Below are 14,244 nucleotides of genomic sequence, written 5' to 3'. Positions count from 1 at the left end.
GCTCTCTCCCCACGCTCTCTCCCCACGCTCTCCCCACGCTCTCTCCCCACGCTTTCTCCCCACGCACTCACCCCACGCTCTCACCCCACGCTCTCACCCCACGCTCTCACCCCACGCACTCTCCCCACGCTCTCACCCCACGCTCTCTCCCCACGCTCTCTCCCCACGCTCTCACCCCACGCTCTCTCCCCACGCTCTCTCACCCCACGCTCTCTCCCCACGCTCTCACCCCACGCACTCTCCCCACGCTCTCACCCCACGCTCTCTCCCCACGCTCTCTCCCCACGCTCTCACCCCACGCTCTCTCCCCACGCTCTCTCACCCCACGCACTCTCCTCACGCTCTCTCCCCACGCTCTCACCCCACGCTCTCTCCCCACGCTCTCTCCCCACGCTCTCACCCCACGCTCTCACCCCACGCTCTCACCCCACGCTCTCACCCCACGCACTCTCCCCACGCACTCTCCCCCCGCTCTCTCCCCACGCTCTCTCCCCACGCTCTCTCCCCACGCTCTCACCCCACGCTCTCACCCCACGCTCTCTCACCCCACGCTCTCTCCCCACGCTCTCTCCCCACGCTCTCACCCCACGCTCTCACCCCACGCTCTCTCACCCCACGCTCTCACCCCACGCACTCTCCCCACGCACTCTCCCCACGCACTCTCCCCCCACTCTAACCCCACGCTCTATCCACACGCTCTCTCCCCACGCTCTCTCCCCACGCTCTCACCCCACGCTCTCACCCCACGCTCTCTCACCCCACGCTCTCTCCCCACGCACTCTCCCCCCACTCTCACCCCACGCTCTATCCCCACGCACTCTCCCCACGCACTCTCCCCACGCACTCTCCCCCCACTCTCTCCCCACGCTCTCCTCGAGGTCCCTGCCGCGCCGGCCAGCGGCTGTGAGCGCACGTGGAGCCGCGTCGAGTGCACGAACCGACCAATCCACTGCTGGATGAAGGCTCCCCCCCCCCCCGCCCGTGTCTTACGGTCCAGCCAACCCCACCTCGCACCCGATCTCATTTCGTCGCTCCATCTCTGCGGCGCGCGTTCTCTGTCGGGCCAAGTTGTTAGTCTCGGCCATTCGGCTGTCGGCATCTCTTCTAGCCGTGACGGGTCCTGCCCAAACCAACTCGCTTCTCTTCGCAACCTGCGCGATGTTTTAACCCTCTAATCCACGTCTTCCTCTAATCCACCTGTTCCTTTAAAACCACGTGCTCACACCTTTGTGTCTCACGGTGTCATTCCAAGCACGCGCGTCTGCGTGATGGCGAGGGGAGTGAGAGACTCACTGACGGGAGGGGTTCCTGCGTCAAGCCTCTGGCATATTCGCTTTGCAGGGAGAGATGTGCGCGCGAGAGGAGACCCGTGCACCCGGAGAAGTCTGGCCGCGCACAGCAAGATGAACAACTATCGACGGTCTGCTAGCTGCGCATCGGGAGCACGAACCCGCTCGCTGTACTGCCATCTTAGCGGTCCCTTTGCCGCCCAGAGCTTGACCGGTGTCCACGTGATCCACCGACACTTGCCTCCGCGGCGCTGGAGGTGTCCCCTCTGAAACGGTCACTCCACATTCCCATGGCGACTAACAGGTAGTCAGGCCCCGATCTGGAGTAGTCCCGGAAAGCGCTGCGGTGGCGAGATGCGGACGACCTCGCCTAATGTCGAGGAGGTCATGGGTTTGTTCCCGACCCTGACGCCTGTTGTAATTTTGAAGTTTGCGTGTCTCTCTCCCGTCCCGTGGTCGCATGGATTTTTTTCCAGGTCCTCCGGGTTTTCCCTTCACATTGAGAAGCGTGCGTTTAGAGTCTTTGACCGCTTTCATTTTCCACTTGATGATGAGCCGCCACTTCATTGGGCTGTCATTTGTGGCAAGGTCGCTTCTGTTAAAGGGCTGCATAGCTCAGTGGGCCTTGCCTGGTAACATACAAAAAAACATGACTCGTAGTTTAATAATCCAGCTTTGATCGCGATGCGTGGAACTTCGTTTTTCATTCAGTCATCATCAAGTGCACGTCATCAAACACCTCATCGTGTTATTTTCGATCACTATCATCAGTCTTTACCAGCTGTCATCGTTTCGTCGCGTCATCATCATCACTACATCGTCAGCATCGTTTCGTAATCTTCATCAAACGTCATCATTGGCCATCATCGCAATCACACCCTCGTCATCGACACCACCGTTATTGTGCTGCCGTGTTCATCAATATTCACCAATCATCATATCATCAGTAATCCTTATCATCATCATGTCATCAATCACCTTACTATCATCACCAACACCATCATCGTCCCGCTCTAGTCAGGTGGACTCCTCATGAGTCGGTGATCCTCCCAGAGGGAGTCACCGCCGCTCATTTCGAATGCGCCGGGCGCTCTCTCGCTTCGCGCCCCTACAAAGATATTGGGGGGGGGGGAGCGAGCGAGAATGGGGGGGGGGGGGGGGGTGATTGTGGTGCGCCCCGGGCCCTGAGTAATGTACCGGCCCCCTTCTGTGCGCATGCGTGGCCCGGCTCCTTATTGGACCGCGGCGTGAGGGGCGCGCGCCGCACTTCAGCACCTCCCGCGTGGACAGCGCCCACCGTGCCCGTGCGGAGCGGCGCCCTGCCCCCTCTCCCCTCCACACGAGCCCTGCCACCCCACGGTAAGCTGGGGGGGGGGGTTAGGGGGGTCGGGAAGATCAGGGGGGGGGGGGGGAGAGCGTCTCTACTCCGGGGCTGCGAAGTTTCGCTGAGACGCGCGCAGGGCGTGTGCGAGGGGTTCTCGGAGCAAGGGGGTTCGGGCTAGGGTCTGTGCGGGGCTTAGGGTCCGGGTAAGGGCTAGGGGTGGTCTGGGCAGTGCACAGGCGATGCTGTAAGCCTGCGGCTTCGCTCAGAATGAGCTCTCGACGTGGCCTTTGCCCGCACCTGTAGCTACCGCGCGTCTGTGTGCGCGTGTCTGTGTGTGTCTCCGTGTGTGTCTGTGTGTGTCTGTGTGTCTCCGTGTGTGTCTGTGTGTGTCTCCGTGTGTGTCTGTGTGTGTCTGTGTGTGTCTCTGTGTGTGTCTGTGTGTGTCTCTGTGTGCGCGTGTCTGTGTGTGTCTCTGTGTGTGTCTCTGTGTGTGTTTCTGTGTGTGTCTCCGTGTGTGCCTGTGTGTGTCTGTGTGTGTCTGTGTGTGTGTGGCTCCGTGTGTGTGTCTCCGTGTGTGTCTGTGTTTGTCTGTGTGTGTCTCTGTGTGTGTCTGTGTGTGTCTGTGTGTGTCTCTGTGTGTGTCTGTGTGTGTGTCTGTGTGTGTCTGTGTGTGTACGTCTCTGTGTGTGTCTGTGTGTGTGTCTGTGTGTGTCTCTGTGTGTCTCCGTGTGCGTCTGTGTCTCTGTGTGCGTCTCTGTGTGCGTCTCCGTGTGTGTGTCTCTGTGTATCTTTGTGTGTGTCTCTGTGTGTGTCTGTGTGTGTCGCCGTGTGTGTCTCCGTGTGTGTCTGTGTGCGTCTCTGTGTGCGTCTCTGTGTGCGTCTCCGTGTGTGTGTCTCTGTGTATCTGTGTGTGTGTCTCTGTGTGTGTCTGTCGCCGTGTGTCTCCGTGCGTCTCCGTGTGTATCTCTGTGTGCGTCTCCGTGTGCGTCTCCGTGTGTGTCTCTGTGTATCTCTGTGTGTGTCTGTGTATCTCTGTGTGTGTCTGTGTGTGTCTGTGTGTGCCTCCGTGTGTCTGTGTGTGGTGCAGCGGTTTGCGCACTGTGCTAAGAACCTAGCGACGCAAGTACAATTCCCGCTCACGGCCAACACCACTGATGACGTGACAACGTGACACTTTTTTGCTGATTGGCCGTGTCGGGTGGTGGAGGGTTACGACACATTTATAAATAACGCGATCTAACCCAAAAACCTTTATTATGAACCACTGATGATTATCTGAACCGGTCTTGGGTCTCTTCTACGTCGACTCGGCCTCAAATTAATACCCGGTGTGGTGTGTAAACACACACACCTAAACACACACACCTATACCCTCTGATGAGCACAGTTGGCTACGTATGGTGCAAAATAAGTTTAGCATGCATACATGTGCCATGGCGGGCTTCAAAGGTGCTCGTGAACAGCACTTGCTCCAACAGTCTCACAAGCTATGCGGGGATATTTGTTTGTGTTGTGTGTGTGTGGCTTTGTGCATGTGTGTGTACGCATGTATGTACGTGTCTGTGTGTGTACGCGTGTATGTACGTGTGTGTGTGTACGCGTGTGTACGCGTGTGTGCGTGTAGGTGTGTGCATGTAGGTGTGTGCGTGTGTACGTGTGTGTACGTGTGCGTGTGTACGTGTGTGTGTACGTGTGTGTGTGTGAGGAGCGGTAGTGCTGGCCACCCACCCCCTCGTGTACCGTTCCGGCCTTCATAGGTGCTCGCATAGTCTGTTAAGGCTATATGGTGAATCTTTGTGTGTGTGACTATGCAGGTGGGAAGCGGTGACGCGGCGGTCAGTGCGCTGCCCTCCGAACCTGGCGACCCGAGTTTGGTTCCCGCTCATGGCCAAGAACCATTGCCGATTATCCGAACCGGATAATCGGCTCAGCCCTGAATGAGTATGCTGTGCAGAGTGTCAACATCAGCACTGCAGATACAAAGGCGGCCGTGGGCGGTTCTAGCCTCAAACGCCGTCGCTTGCCATGCGTGTAACATGCGTGTGCCATGCGTGTGTCATGCATGTGTCATGCGTGTTCTAGAGGATGTGCACCAAGAGTCTGTTTAGGCTACACGGGGGATCCTTCTCTTGTGGTACGCATGCGTGCGACTTACTCTGTGAGCAAAGACAAACATCCCCCACAGAGGCTGTTGGGGCAAGTGGTGTTAGCGAGCACGTATTAAGGCTGGCAAGGCACACGAGGGGGTGGGCGAGCGACACCACGCCCCCCCCCCCCCCCGCCTTTGTCTCCACAGTGCTGACGTTACCTAGGGAGAGCCCAAGACCGGTTTAAATATTCGCCGCTGTTTATCGCCGAGTTCGTAGCGAAGCGCGCTCACCGCTGCACCACCGCTCTGGGTGCTGTCGGGACGCTCTAATTGAATCCGCTTTGCTTCCTGCTCACAGCCACCTTAAAGGCTGTGGCTTGAGCCCCGTCGAGCGGGGTCAGCGAGGTGAGGAACCCAGGCGGGGGTGCCCGAAGGCGGCGCGGGACTGCGGGCCCAGGGGGGACCAGAAGGGACCAGAAGGCACCGGGGGGGGGGTCACCCCGAGACCGCACGGCAGCATGGGGCGCGTGGTCGAGTGGAGCGCGCAGCCGCCGACTCTGAACGACACCTCCGGCCATCACCTCCAGATGCTACTGCAGCAGCAGCATCATCTGGCGAACGCCTCCTCTAACGGCACGGGAGGCGGCGGCGGCGCGCAGCTGCAGCGACTCTCGCTCGAGTTCCAGGTGGTGAGCGCGCTGCTGGTGCTGCTCGTGTGCGCCGCGGGCATCGTGGGCAACGCCATGGTGGTGCTCGTGGTGCTGACCACGCGAGAAATGCGCACGCCCACCAACTGCTACCTCGTGAGTCTGGCCGTGGCCGACCTCACGGTGCTCGTGAGCGCGGGGCTGCCCAACGTGGCCGAGAGCCTGGCGGGCACCTACGTGTTCGGCCGGGCGGGCTGCCTCTTCATCACCTACCTACAGTACCTGGGCATCAACGCCTCCTCGTGCTCCATCACGGCGTTCACGGCGGAGCGCTACATCGCCATCTGCCACCCGATCCGCGCGCAGTTCCTGTGCACGGCGAGCCGCGCAAGGAAGATCATCGCGCTCGTGTGGGCCTTCACGGCCCTCTACTGCCTCGTCTGGTTCTTCCTCGTCGATCTCCAGCGGGAGGAGGCCACGGACGGCCTCTACTGCGGCTACCGCGTGTCGCGTCGCCTCTACCTTCCCATCTACCTCCTCGACTTCGCCATCTTCTTCGCGCTGCCGCTGGCGCTCGCCACGGCGCTCTACGCGCTCATCGGCCGCGTCCTCTTCATGAGCCCCATGCCCTCCAAGGGCCCCGGGGCCGCCGCGCAGCGCTGGGGGCCCGAGGACGCGGCGGCTGGCGGCGGCGGCGGCGGAGAGGGCGGGCAGGCGGGCAGGCTGCTGTGCAGTCGCCGCTCCAAGTCGGCGCTCGCGTCGCGCAAGCAGGTGCGCCTGGACACGCCGTGCTGCTGCTGCTGATGATGGTGGTGGTGACATGGTGATGATGATGGCATATGCGGTAGTGCTCGTGATGATGATGATGATGATGATGATGATAGTTGTCAAATGTGGTGGTGGTGGTGGTGATGCTGATGATGTTTGTTATGTCATATGTAGTGATGGTGATGATGGTAGTTATGATGATGTCATATGGGGTGATGGTGATGATAGTAGTTATGATGATGCCATATGTGGTGATGGTGATGATGGTAGTTATTATGATGTCATATGTGTGGTGATGATGGTAGTTATGATGATGTCATAGTTGGTGGTGATGGTGGTGAGATGATGATGGCATATGCGGTAGTGCTCGTGATGATGATGGTAGTTGTCAAATGTGGTGGTGGTGATGATGGTAATTATGATGTCGTATGTAGTGATGGTGGTGATGCTGATGGTGATGTTTGTGATGATGATAGTGATTACGATGATGATGTCATATGTGATGATGTCCGTGATGATGTTGATGTTCCTGGTGGTGACGACGACGCTGATGTCCCCAGGTGGTGAAGATGCTGGCCGTGGTGGTGGCGCTGTTCGCGCTACTCTGGACGCCCTACCGCACCCTGGTGCTGGTCAACTCCTTCCTGTCGCCCCCCTACGCCGACTCGTGGTTCGTGCTCTGCTGTCGCCTCTGCGTCTACCTCAACTCGGCGTGCAACCCCGTGGTCTACAGCCTCATGTCGCAGAAGTTCCGGGCCGCCTTCCGCAAGCTCTGCGCCTGCCCGTGGCGGCGCGTGTGCCCGCCGTGCACCCCGGACGGGGCCCCCTGGGCCCGCGGGGCAGCGAGCGCAGCTGGTGGCCGAGGAGGCCAGAGGGTTCGCGGGCGGGATGAGGAGGAGGAGGTTCGGGGAAGGGGAAATCGCGCGCCGCGGGGGGTGAGCGCGTGCACCGCACACGGGAACGGGATCGGGGTCACGTGCGTGACCTTCAGCGAGCGAGACACGGGGGACGTGGAGGTCACGACCTTTAGCATCGCCTAGAGATTGAGGTCGTGACCTCGAGGCTCACCCACAGGCGAGGTGACGACCTCGAGGGTCATCTTGAGTCGAGGTCACCGCCTTGACGGTCATCTTGAGTTGAGGTCATGACCTTGAGGGTTATCTAGTGTCGATGTCACGACCCCGAGGATCATCTGGAGTCGAGGTCACGACCTTGACGGTCATTTTGAGTTGAGGTCATGACTTTGAGCGTCATCTTGAGTTGAGGTCATGACCTTGAGTATCATCTCGTGACAATGTCACGACCCCGATGGTAATGACCTCAAGGGCCGTCAAGAGGTCACGACCTCGAGCATCACGTGGTATTGTATCAGGAGCTCTGGTCGTGCACGGGGCACAGTGGTCGTGCTGGGCTCCTACTGGCAGCAGCACCGGGCACTGCTGCAGCAGGGGCTGTGTTCGCTCCACGGGGGCCACTCAGCCCGCAGTTGTAACATCTGCAGCAGTAACATCAGCAGTGGCAGCAGTAACATCTGCAGCAGCATCAGCAGTGACAGCAGTAACATCTGCAGCAGCATCAGCAGTGACAGCAGTATCAGCAGCAGCTGCCACTGCTGATGCTGCGGGCTGACTCTGCTCTGTGGTTGTCGCGTTGTGACTCCACCTCTGGAATTCCAAATCAACCTCGCGCGGAGCGGTGGCAGTTGGTGACGGGGTGGGGGGGCGTACGTGCTTCACGGAGCGGTTAACGCGGCAACGGAGCGGTTAACGCGGTAACGGAGCGGTTAAACCGGTAACGGAGCGGTTAACCCGGTAACGGAGCGGTTAAACGGGTAACGGAGCGGTTAACCCGGTAACGGAGCGGTTAACCCGGTAACGGAGCGGTTAAACGGGTAACGGAGCGGTTAACCCGGTAACGGAGCGGTTAACCCGGTAACGGAGCGGTTAAACGGGTAACGGAGCGGTTAACCCGGTAACGGAGCGGTTAACCCGGTAACGGAGCGGTTAAACGGGTAACGGAGCGGTTAACCCGGTAACGGAGCGGTTAACCCGGTAACGGAGAGGTTAAACGGGTAACTGCTTCTCCTTCAAGGTTTATTTCGAATGGAATATCAGCCCCTCAAAACATTGTGCAATGTAAAAAATGAAATCAGCTAAAATGTGGATCTCTAAAGCACACTGAAGGGAGAGTAATGAGGAGGAAGGGGGAAGGAGAGGGTTGGCAAGGAGGGGAGGGAGGAAGGAGGGGAGGGGCAAGGAGGGGAGGAGGGAGGGGGGAGGAGGGAGGGAGGAGGGGGGGGGAGGGGAGGGGGGGAGGAGGGAGGGGGGAGGGAAGGGGAAAGGGGAGGAGGGAGGGGAGGAGGGAGGGCGGAGGGAGGGGGGAGGAGGGAGGATGGAGGGGGGAGGAGGGGGGGGAGGAGGGAGGGGAGGAGGGAGGGGAGGGGGGGAGAGGGAGGGGGGAGGAGGGAGGGAGGGGGAGGGAGGAGGAGGGGGGAGGAGGTCTTTGCGTCCGGCACCGAGGCCAATCGACGGGGACGGGGACACGAGGCGCTCCGTGCATTCCCCTCTCCCGTGCATTCCCCTCTCCCGTGCCATCATCGCGCGCCTGCCATGCGCGGTCCCGGCCAGCAGGCAGCAGCTCCGTGTCCGCTCGGGGTGCCCCGAGGAGTCAGCTCGCCCCCCGTGGTTCCTCAACCCATGAAGCGGCCACGCTCCGTGCCCCCCCCCCCCCCCCCCCACAACGTAGTCCGGTAACCTGTCTGGTGTTTGGGTTCACCGTGGACTCGATGTCACTGACGCCAGGGCAAGGTCATCCGCGTACGCAGCTCGGCTCGGCTCGGGTCACCCCGGGCGGACACGGAGGAGCCGCTGCCTGTTGGCCGGCATCGCGCACGGCGGGCGCGGCGGTGCGCTCCAGGCACGGCGATGCTCCTCGCGAGCTTCATCGTCGGTGCCTTTGAATCGAGACCGTGTCGACCCCCATCTCTCCCCGGGACAAGGCATCGATGTCGGGCGTCGTGACGGCCAAGGCTCTCGCGGTCGCAGCCGCTAGGCGGGGAGCCGCACGCCTGGTCTACGGCGATCACGGATTTGACGATCCCCCCCCCCCCCCCCGAGGATGATGCGTGCCCAGGAGTGATGTGGGCCTACGGCTTCTCGCCAAGGTTTGCCCGGTTCGAGTATGGCCATGCTTTTGGCATGCGTCCAGGTTCCAAGGCTTTAGTTTGTTACAGTTTGTTTGGCAACCATTGGAATTCCCCCATCTCCACCCCCATCGCGACCCCCACTCCACCCCCCTCTCCACCCCCATCTCCACCCCCATTGCGACCCCCATCTCCACCCCCCTCTCCACCCCCATCTCCACCCCCATCTCCACCCCCATCTCCACCCCCATCTCCACCCCCATCGCGACCCCCACTCCACCCCCATCTCCACCCCCATCTCCACCCCCATCGCGACCCCCATCTCCACCCCCATCTCCACCTCCATCTCCACCCCCATCTCCACCCCCATCTCCACCCCCATCTCCACCCCCATCTCCACCCCCATCTCCACCCCCATCTCTACCCCCATCTCCACCCCCATCTCCACCCCCATCTCCACCTCCATCTCCACCCCCATCGCGACCCCCATCGCGACCCCCATCTCCACCCCCATCTCAACCCCCATCTCCACCCCCATCTCAACCCCCATCTCCACCCCCATCTCCACCCCCATCTCCACCCCCATCTTCACCCCCATCTCCACCCCCATCTCCACCCCCATCTCCACCCCCATCTCCACCCCCATCTCAACCCCCATCTCCACCCCCATCTCCACCCCCATCTCCACCCCCATCTCCACCCCCATCTCCACCCCCATCTCCACCCCCATCTCCACCCCCATCTCCACCCCCATCTACACCCCCATCTCCACCCCCATCTCCACCCCCATCTACACCCCCATCGCGACTCCCATCTACACCCCCATCGCGACCCCCATCTCCACCCCCATCTCCACCCCCATCTCCACCCCCATCTCCACCCCCATCTCCACCCCCATCTCCACCCCCATCTCCATCCCCATCGCGACCCCCATCGCGACCCCCATCGCGACCCCCATCGCGACCCCCATCGCGACCCCCATCTCCACCCCCATCTCCACCCCCATCTCCACCCCCATCTCCACCCCCATCTCCACCCCCATCTCCATCCCCATCTCGACCCCCATCTCGACCCCCATCTCCACCCCCATCTCCACCCCCATCTCCACCCCCATCTCCACCCCCATCGCGACCCCCATCTCCACCCCCATCTCCACCCCCATCTCCACCCCCATCTCCATCCCCATCTCGACCCCCATCTCCATCCCCATCTCGACCCCCATCGCGACCCCCATCGCGACCCCCATCTCCACCCCCATCTCCACCCCCATCTCCACCCCCATCTCCACCCCCATCGCGACCCCCATCGCGACCACCATCTCCACCCCCATCTCCACCCCCATCGCGACCCCCATCTTCACCCCCATCTCCACCCCCATCTCCACCCCCATCTCCACCCCCATCGCGACCCCCATCGCGACCCCCATCTCCACCCTCCTGCACGTCGCCCGTGCTGATGGCGGTGGGATCCCGTGCAGGGAGCGAGGTCACTGTCTTGCGTAAGTTGACCCGGCATCTCTCGCTCGGGGGTCTTGTCGAGTGGTCCTATCGTGCTCTCCACCGGTCTGGAGGCTATGGAGTTGGGCCAGACTATTGTCTTCAGTCGGATTCGAGCAGTGGTCTTTAACCTGAGGTACACGCATCTCCCTGGGGGTGCGAGACGTGGCCAAATTGTTTTTCGAAGGTAAATGATCGAAAACACAAATTTGGCACGTAGGTACATAAATGGCTTTGTTTCATCAAGCCCTCAGTGTTTATTAACTTTGTTTAACGATTGAGAACCAAACGGGTGCAGGTTTCAGTGAAGTTTAAAAATCACTGGATTAGTGGCTCCAAGCCGTCCTGGAAGGATCCCGGTCTGGCGACTCGCGTACGAACAGCCACCAAAGTGGTTAAACACCTACCAGAGCCGTGAACTTAACATGACAGTAAAATTGCTGTGCATAAACAGTTCACAGCGGTGTTCAATGGTTAACAACGTGGTTATGATTATAACAAAGTGGTTGCTATTGTTATAATGCGGTTCTGAATTACGATGTGATTATTGTTTACGATGCGCTCAAGCAGTAAAAAACGCGGTAAAACAAAACACGACCACACATCAGCAGCTCATCAGTTAAAAAGTCGGACGATCGGTGACAACTCGCGGTCACGAGCGGTGGCAAGCGCGGCGGAGTTCACGGCGCACGTGAACGGTGACCCCGCGCGGCTCACTGGGTCACCACTCCGGTCACCCGGAGCCAGCGCTGTGAGTACGCAGCCATTAACCTCGGTGAGCTCCCCGCCCTCCCCCCATGCCCCCCCACGCCCCCCCCCCATGCCCCAGCCCTCCCCCCATGCCCCCCACGCCCCCCATGCCCCCCTCCCCCCCCCATGCCCAAGTCCTCCCCCCACCATGGCTGTGACTGTGATGATGTCTGTGGTGGTCACGATGGCTGTGACTGTCACGATGTCTGTGGTGGTGAATATGGCTGTGACTGTCACGATGTCTGTGGTGGTGAATATGGCTGTGATGGTGACGATGTCTGTGGTGTGGTGGCGACCATGATAATGATGACGACGATGATGGCTGTGACTGTGACGATGTCTGTGGTGGTGACGATGGCTGTGACTGTGACGATGTCTGTGGTGGTGACGATGTCTGTGGTGGTGACGATGTCTGTGGTGGGGACGATGACTGTGGTGGTGACTATGGCTGTGGTGGTGACGATGACTGTGGTTGTGACTATGGCTGTGACTGTGACGATGATGGCTGTGACTGTGACGATGTCTATGGTGGTGACTATGGCTGTGGTGGTGACTATGGCTGTGGTGGTGACTATGGCTGTGGTTGTGACGATGACTGTGGTTGTGACGATGACTGTGGTGGTGACGATGACTGTGGTGGTGACTATGGCTGTGGTTGTGACTATGACTGTGGTTGTGACGGTGACTGTGGTGGTGACGATGACTGTAGTGGTGACGGTGGTTGTTGTTGTTGTAACTGTCGCTCGTGGTTCGCGCTGTGGTGTCGCGCCGTGCCCGCCATCCCCGCGCCCATCGCTTGCGCAATAAGTGGTTGTGCTGTACGCGATGGTGGTGACGGTGGTGGTGGTGGTGGTTGTGGTGATGGTGGTGGTGACGGTGGTTGTGGTGGTGGTGATGGTGGTGATGATGGTGGTGGTGATGGTGATGGTGGTTGTGTTGATGATGGAGGTGGTGGTTGTGGTGGTTGTGGTGATGGTGGTGATGGTGGTTGTAGTGATGGTGGTTGTGGTGATGGTGGTGATGGTGATGGTGGTTGTGATGGTGGTGATGGTGGTGGTTGTAGTGATGGTGGTTGTGGTGATAGCGGTGGTGGTGATGGTGGTTGTGGTGATGGTGGTGATGGTGGTTGTGGTGATGGTGGTTGTAGTGATGGTGGTTGTGGTGATGGTTGTGGTGGTGGTTGTAGTGATGGCAGTTATGGTGGTGGTGATGGTGGTGGTGGTGGTTGTGGTGGTGGTTGTGGTGGTGATTGTAGTGGTTGTTGTAGTAGTGGTGGTGATGGTGGTGGTTGTAGTGATGGTGGTAGTTGTAGTGGTGGTGGTGGTTGTAGTGATGGTGTTGGTTGTGGTGGTGGTGGTGTTGGTTGTGGTGGTGGTTGTAGTGGTGGTTGTTGTAGTGGTGGTGGTGATGGTGGTGGTTGTAGTGATGGTAGTGCTGGTGGTTGTAGTGGTGGTGGTGATGTTGGTGGTTGTGGTGGTGGTTGTAGTGATGGTGGTGGTGGTTTAGTGATGGTGGTGGTGTTGGTGGTGATGATGGTAGTTGTAGTGGTGATGGTGGTGGTGATGGTGGTGATGATGGTGGTTGTAGTGGTGATGGTGGTGGTGATGGTGGTGATGATGGTGGTTCTAGTGGTGATGGTGGTGATGATGGTGGTGGTGGTTGTAATGGTGATGGTGGTGATGATGGTGATGGTGGTTGTAGTGATGGTGGTGATGGTGGTTGTAGTGGTGGTGATGGTGGTGGTTGTAGTGGTGGTGGTGATGGTGGTGGTGGTGATGGTGGTGGTTGTAGTGGTGGTGGTTGTTGTAGTGATGGTGGTTGTAGTGATGGTGGTTGTAGTGATGGTGGTTGTAGTGATGGTGGTTGTAGTGATGGTGGTTGTAGTGATGGTGGTGATGGTGGTGGTTGTGGTGGTGGTGGTTGTAGTGGTGGTGATGGTGGTTGTGTCGTGGTCAGCGCACCGCGCTACGAACCCGGCGCCCCGAGTTCGATTCCTGCTCACGGCCAACGCCGGTGACGATTACGTGAACCGGTCCTGGGCCTCCCCCCTAGGTCGACTCGGCCTTAAATGCGTCCCTGGTGCGGCGTGTAAACATCAAGGCTCTACGGGGGGGGGGGGGGGGATCTTAGGTGGGGGTGACGTGGAGGAGTCACGGGTTGCACGAGTCGAGGCTCGCGTGGCACAAAGCGCCAAGCGGCTGGAAACAAAAAGCACCGTCAGAGTTGTAACAGATGAGATTGAAGCACGCTTCTGGAATTCGGCGAGGTCATTGTTGTTAGGGGAGGTTTGGGGATAGAGAGAGAGACGATGGCGACGAGAGGAGCGGATTTCACAGCGGAGTGGTACGAGGGAATACGCAGAGAAAGCGCGAGACAAGTGAGGTGACCTGTAGAGTGGCGAGTGTAAGTGGGGCAGTGATTGAGTGGGTGAATGTTGTTGTAGCCTGCAGTGTTGGTAATGGTGGTGGTTGAAACAACACAGTCAGCAGAATGTGGTCGACCTAGTCCTCAACGCGGGTGGAGGAAGCAATGAGTGAGGTTCACGGCTACAGGGACCATAGCGCTTGTGCCAGGCTAGGTGCACCTAGAAGCCAGGTGAAGTGTGGAAGGCAGCTTGGGCTTGCGGTGGCTGGGACACACACAACAACAAAAACAACAACCGCCATTCGCCACTAAGTGGCGGTGACGTCGCCACGCCGCTTGTGCCAGGCTAGGTGCACGTTGAGGCCACGTGAAGTG

The 14,244-nt window shown here is 59.6% G+C and overlaps 1 protein-coding gene across 1 annotated transcript; it reads left to right on the top strand.

The window, feature by feature from the left end:
• Positions 1–2,519: 2,519 nt before the first annotated feature.
• TRHR (thyrotropin releasing hormone receptor) lies at positions 2,520–8,331 on the top strand. Its single transcript, XM_032971306.2, has 3 exons — positions 2,520–2,648; positions 5,061–6,120; positions 6,678–8,331. Exons 2-3 carry the CDS (start codon positions 5,221–5,223, stop codon positions 7,155–7,157), a joined length of 1,380 nt encoding a protein of 459 aa, XP_032827197.2. The 5' UTR covers positions 2,520–2,648; positions 5,061–5,220; the 3' UTR covers positions 7,158–8,331.
• Positions 8,332–14,244: the final 5,913 nt, after the last annotated feature.

The sequence above is a fragment of the Petromyzon marinus genome, chromosome 45, assembly GCF_048934315.1.
Source record: "Petromyzon marinus isolate PM22_M1 ecotype Great Lakes invasive population chromosome 45, UKy_Petmar_22M1.pri1.0, whole genome shotgun sequence".
Classification (NCBI taxonomy): domain Eukaryota; kingdom Metazoa; phylum Chordata; class Hyperoartia; order Petromyzontiformes; family Petromyzontidae; genus Petromyzon; species Petromyzon marinus.
This window is presented reverse-complemented; position numbering and strand designations above follow the sequence as displayed.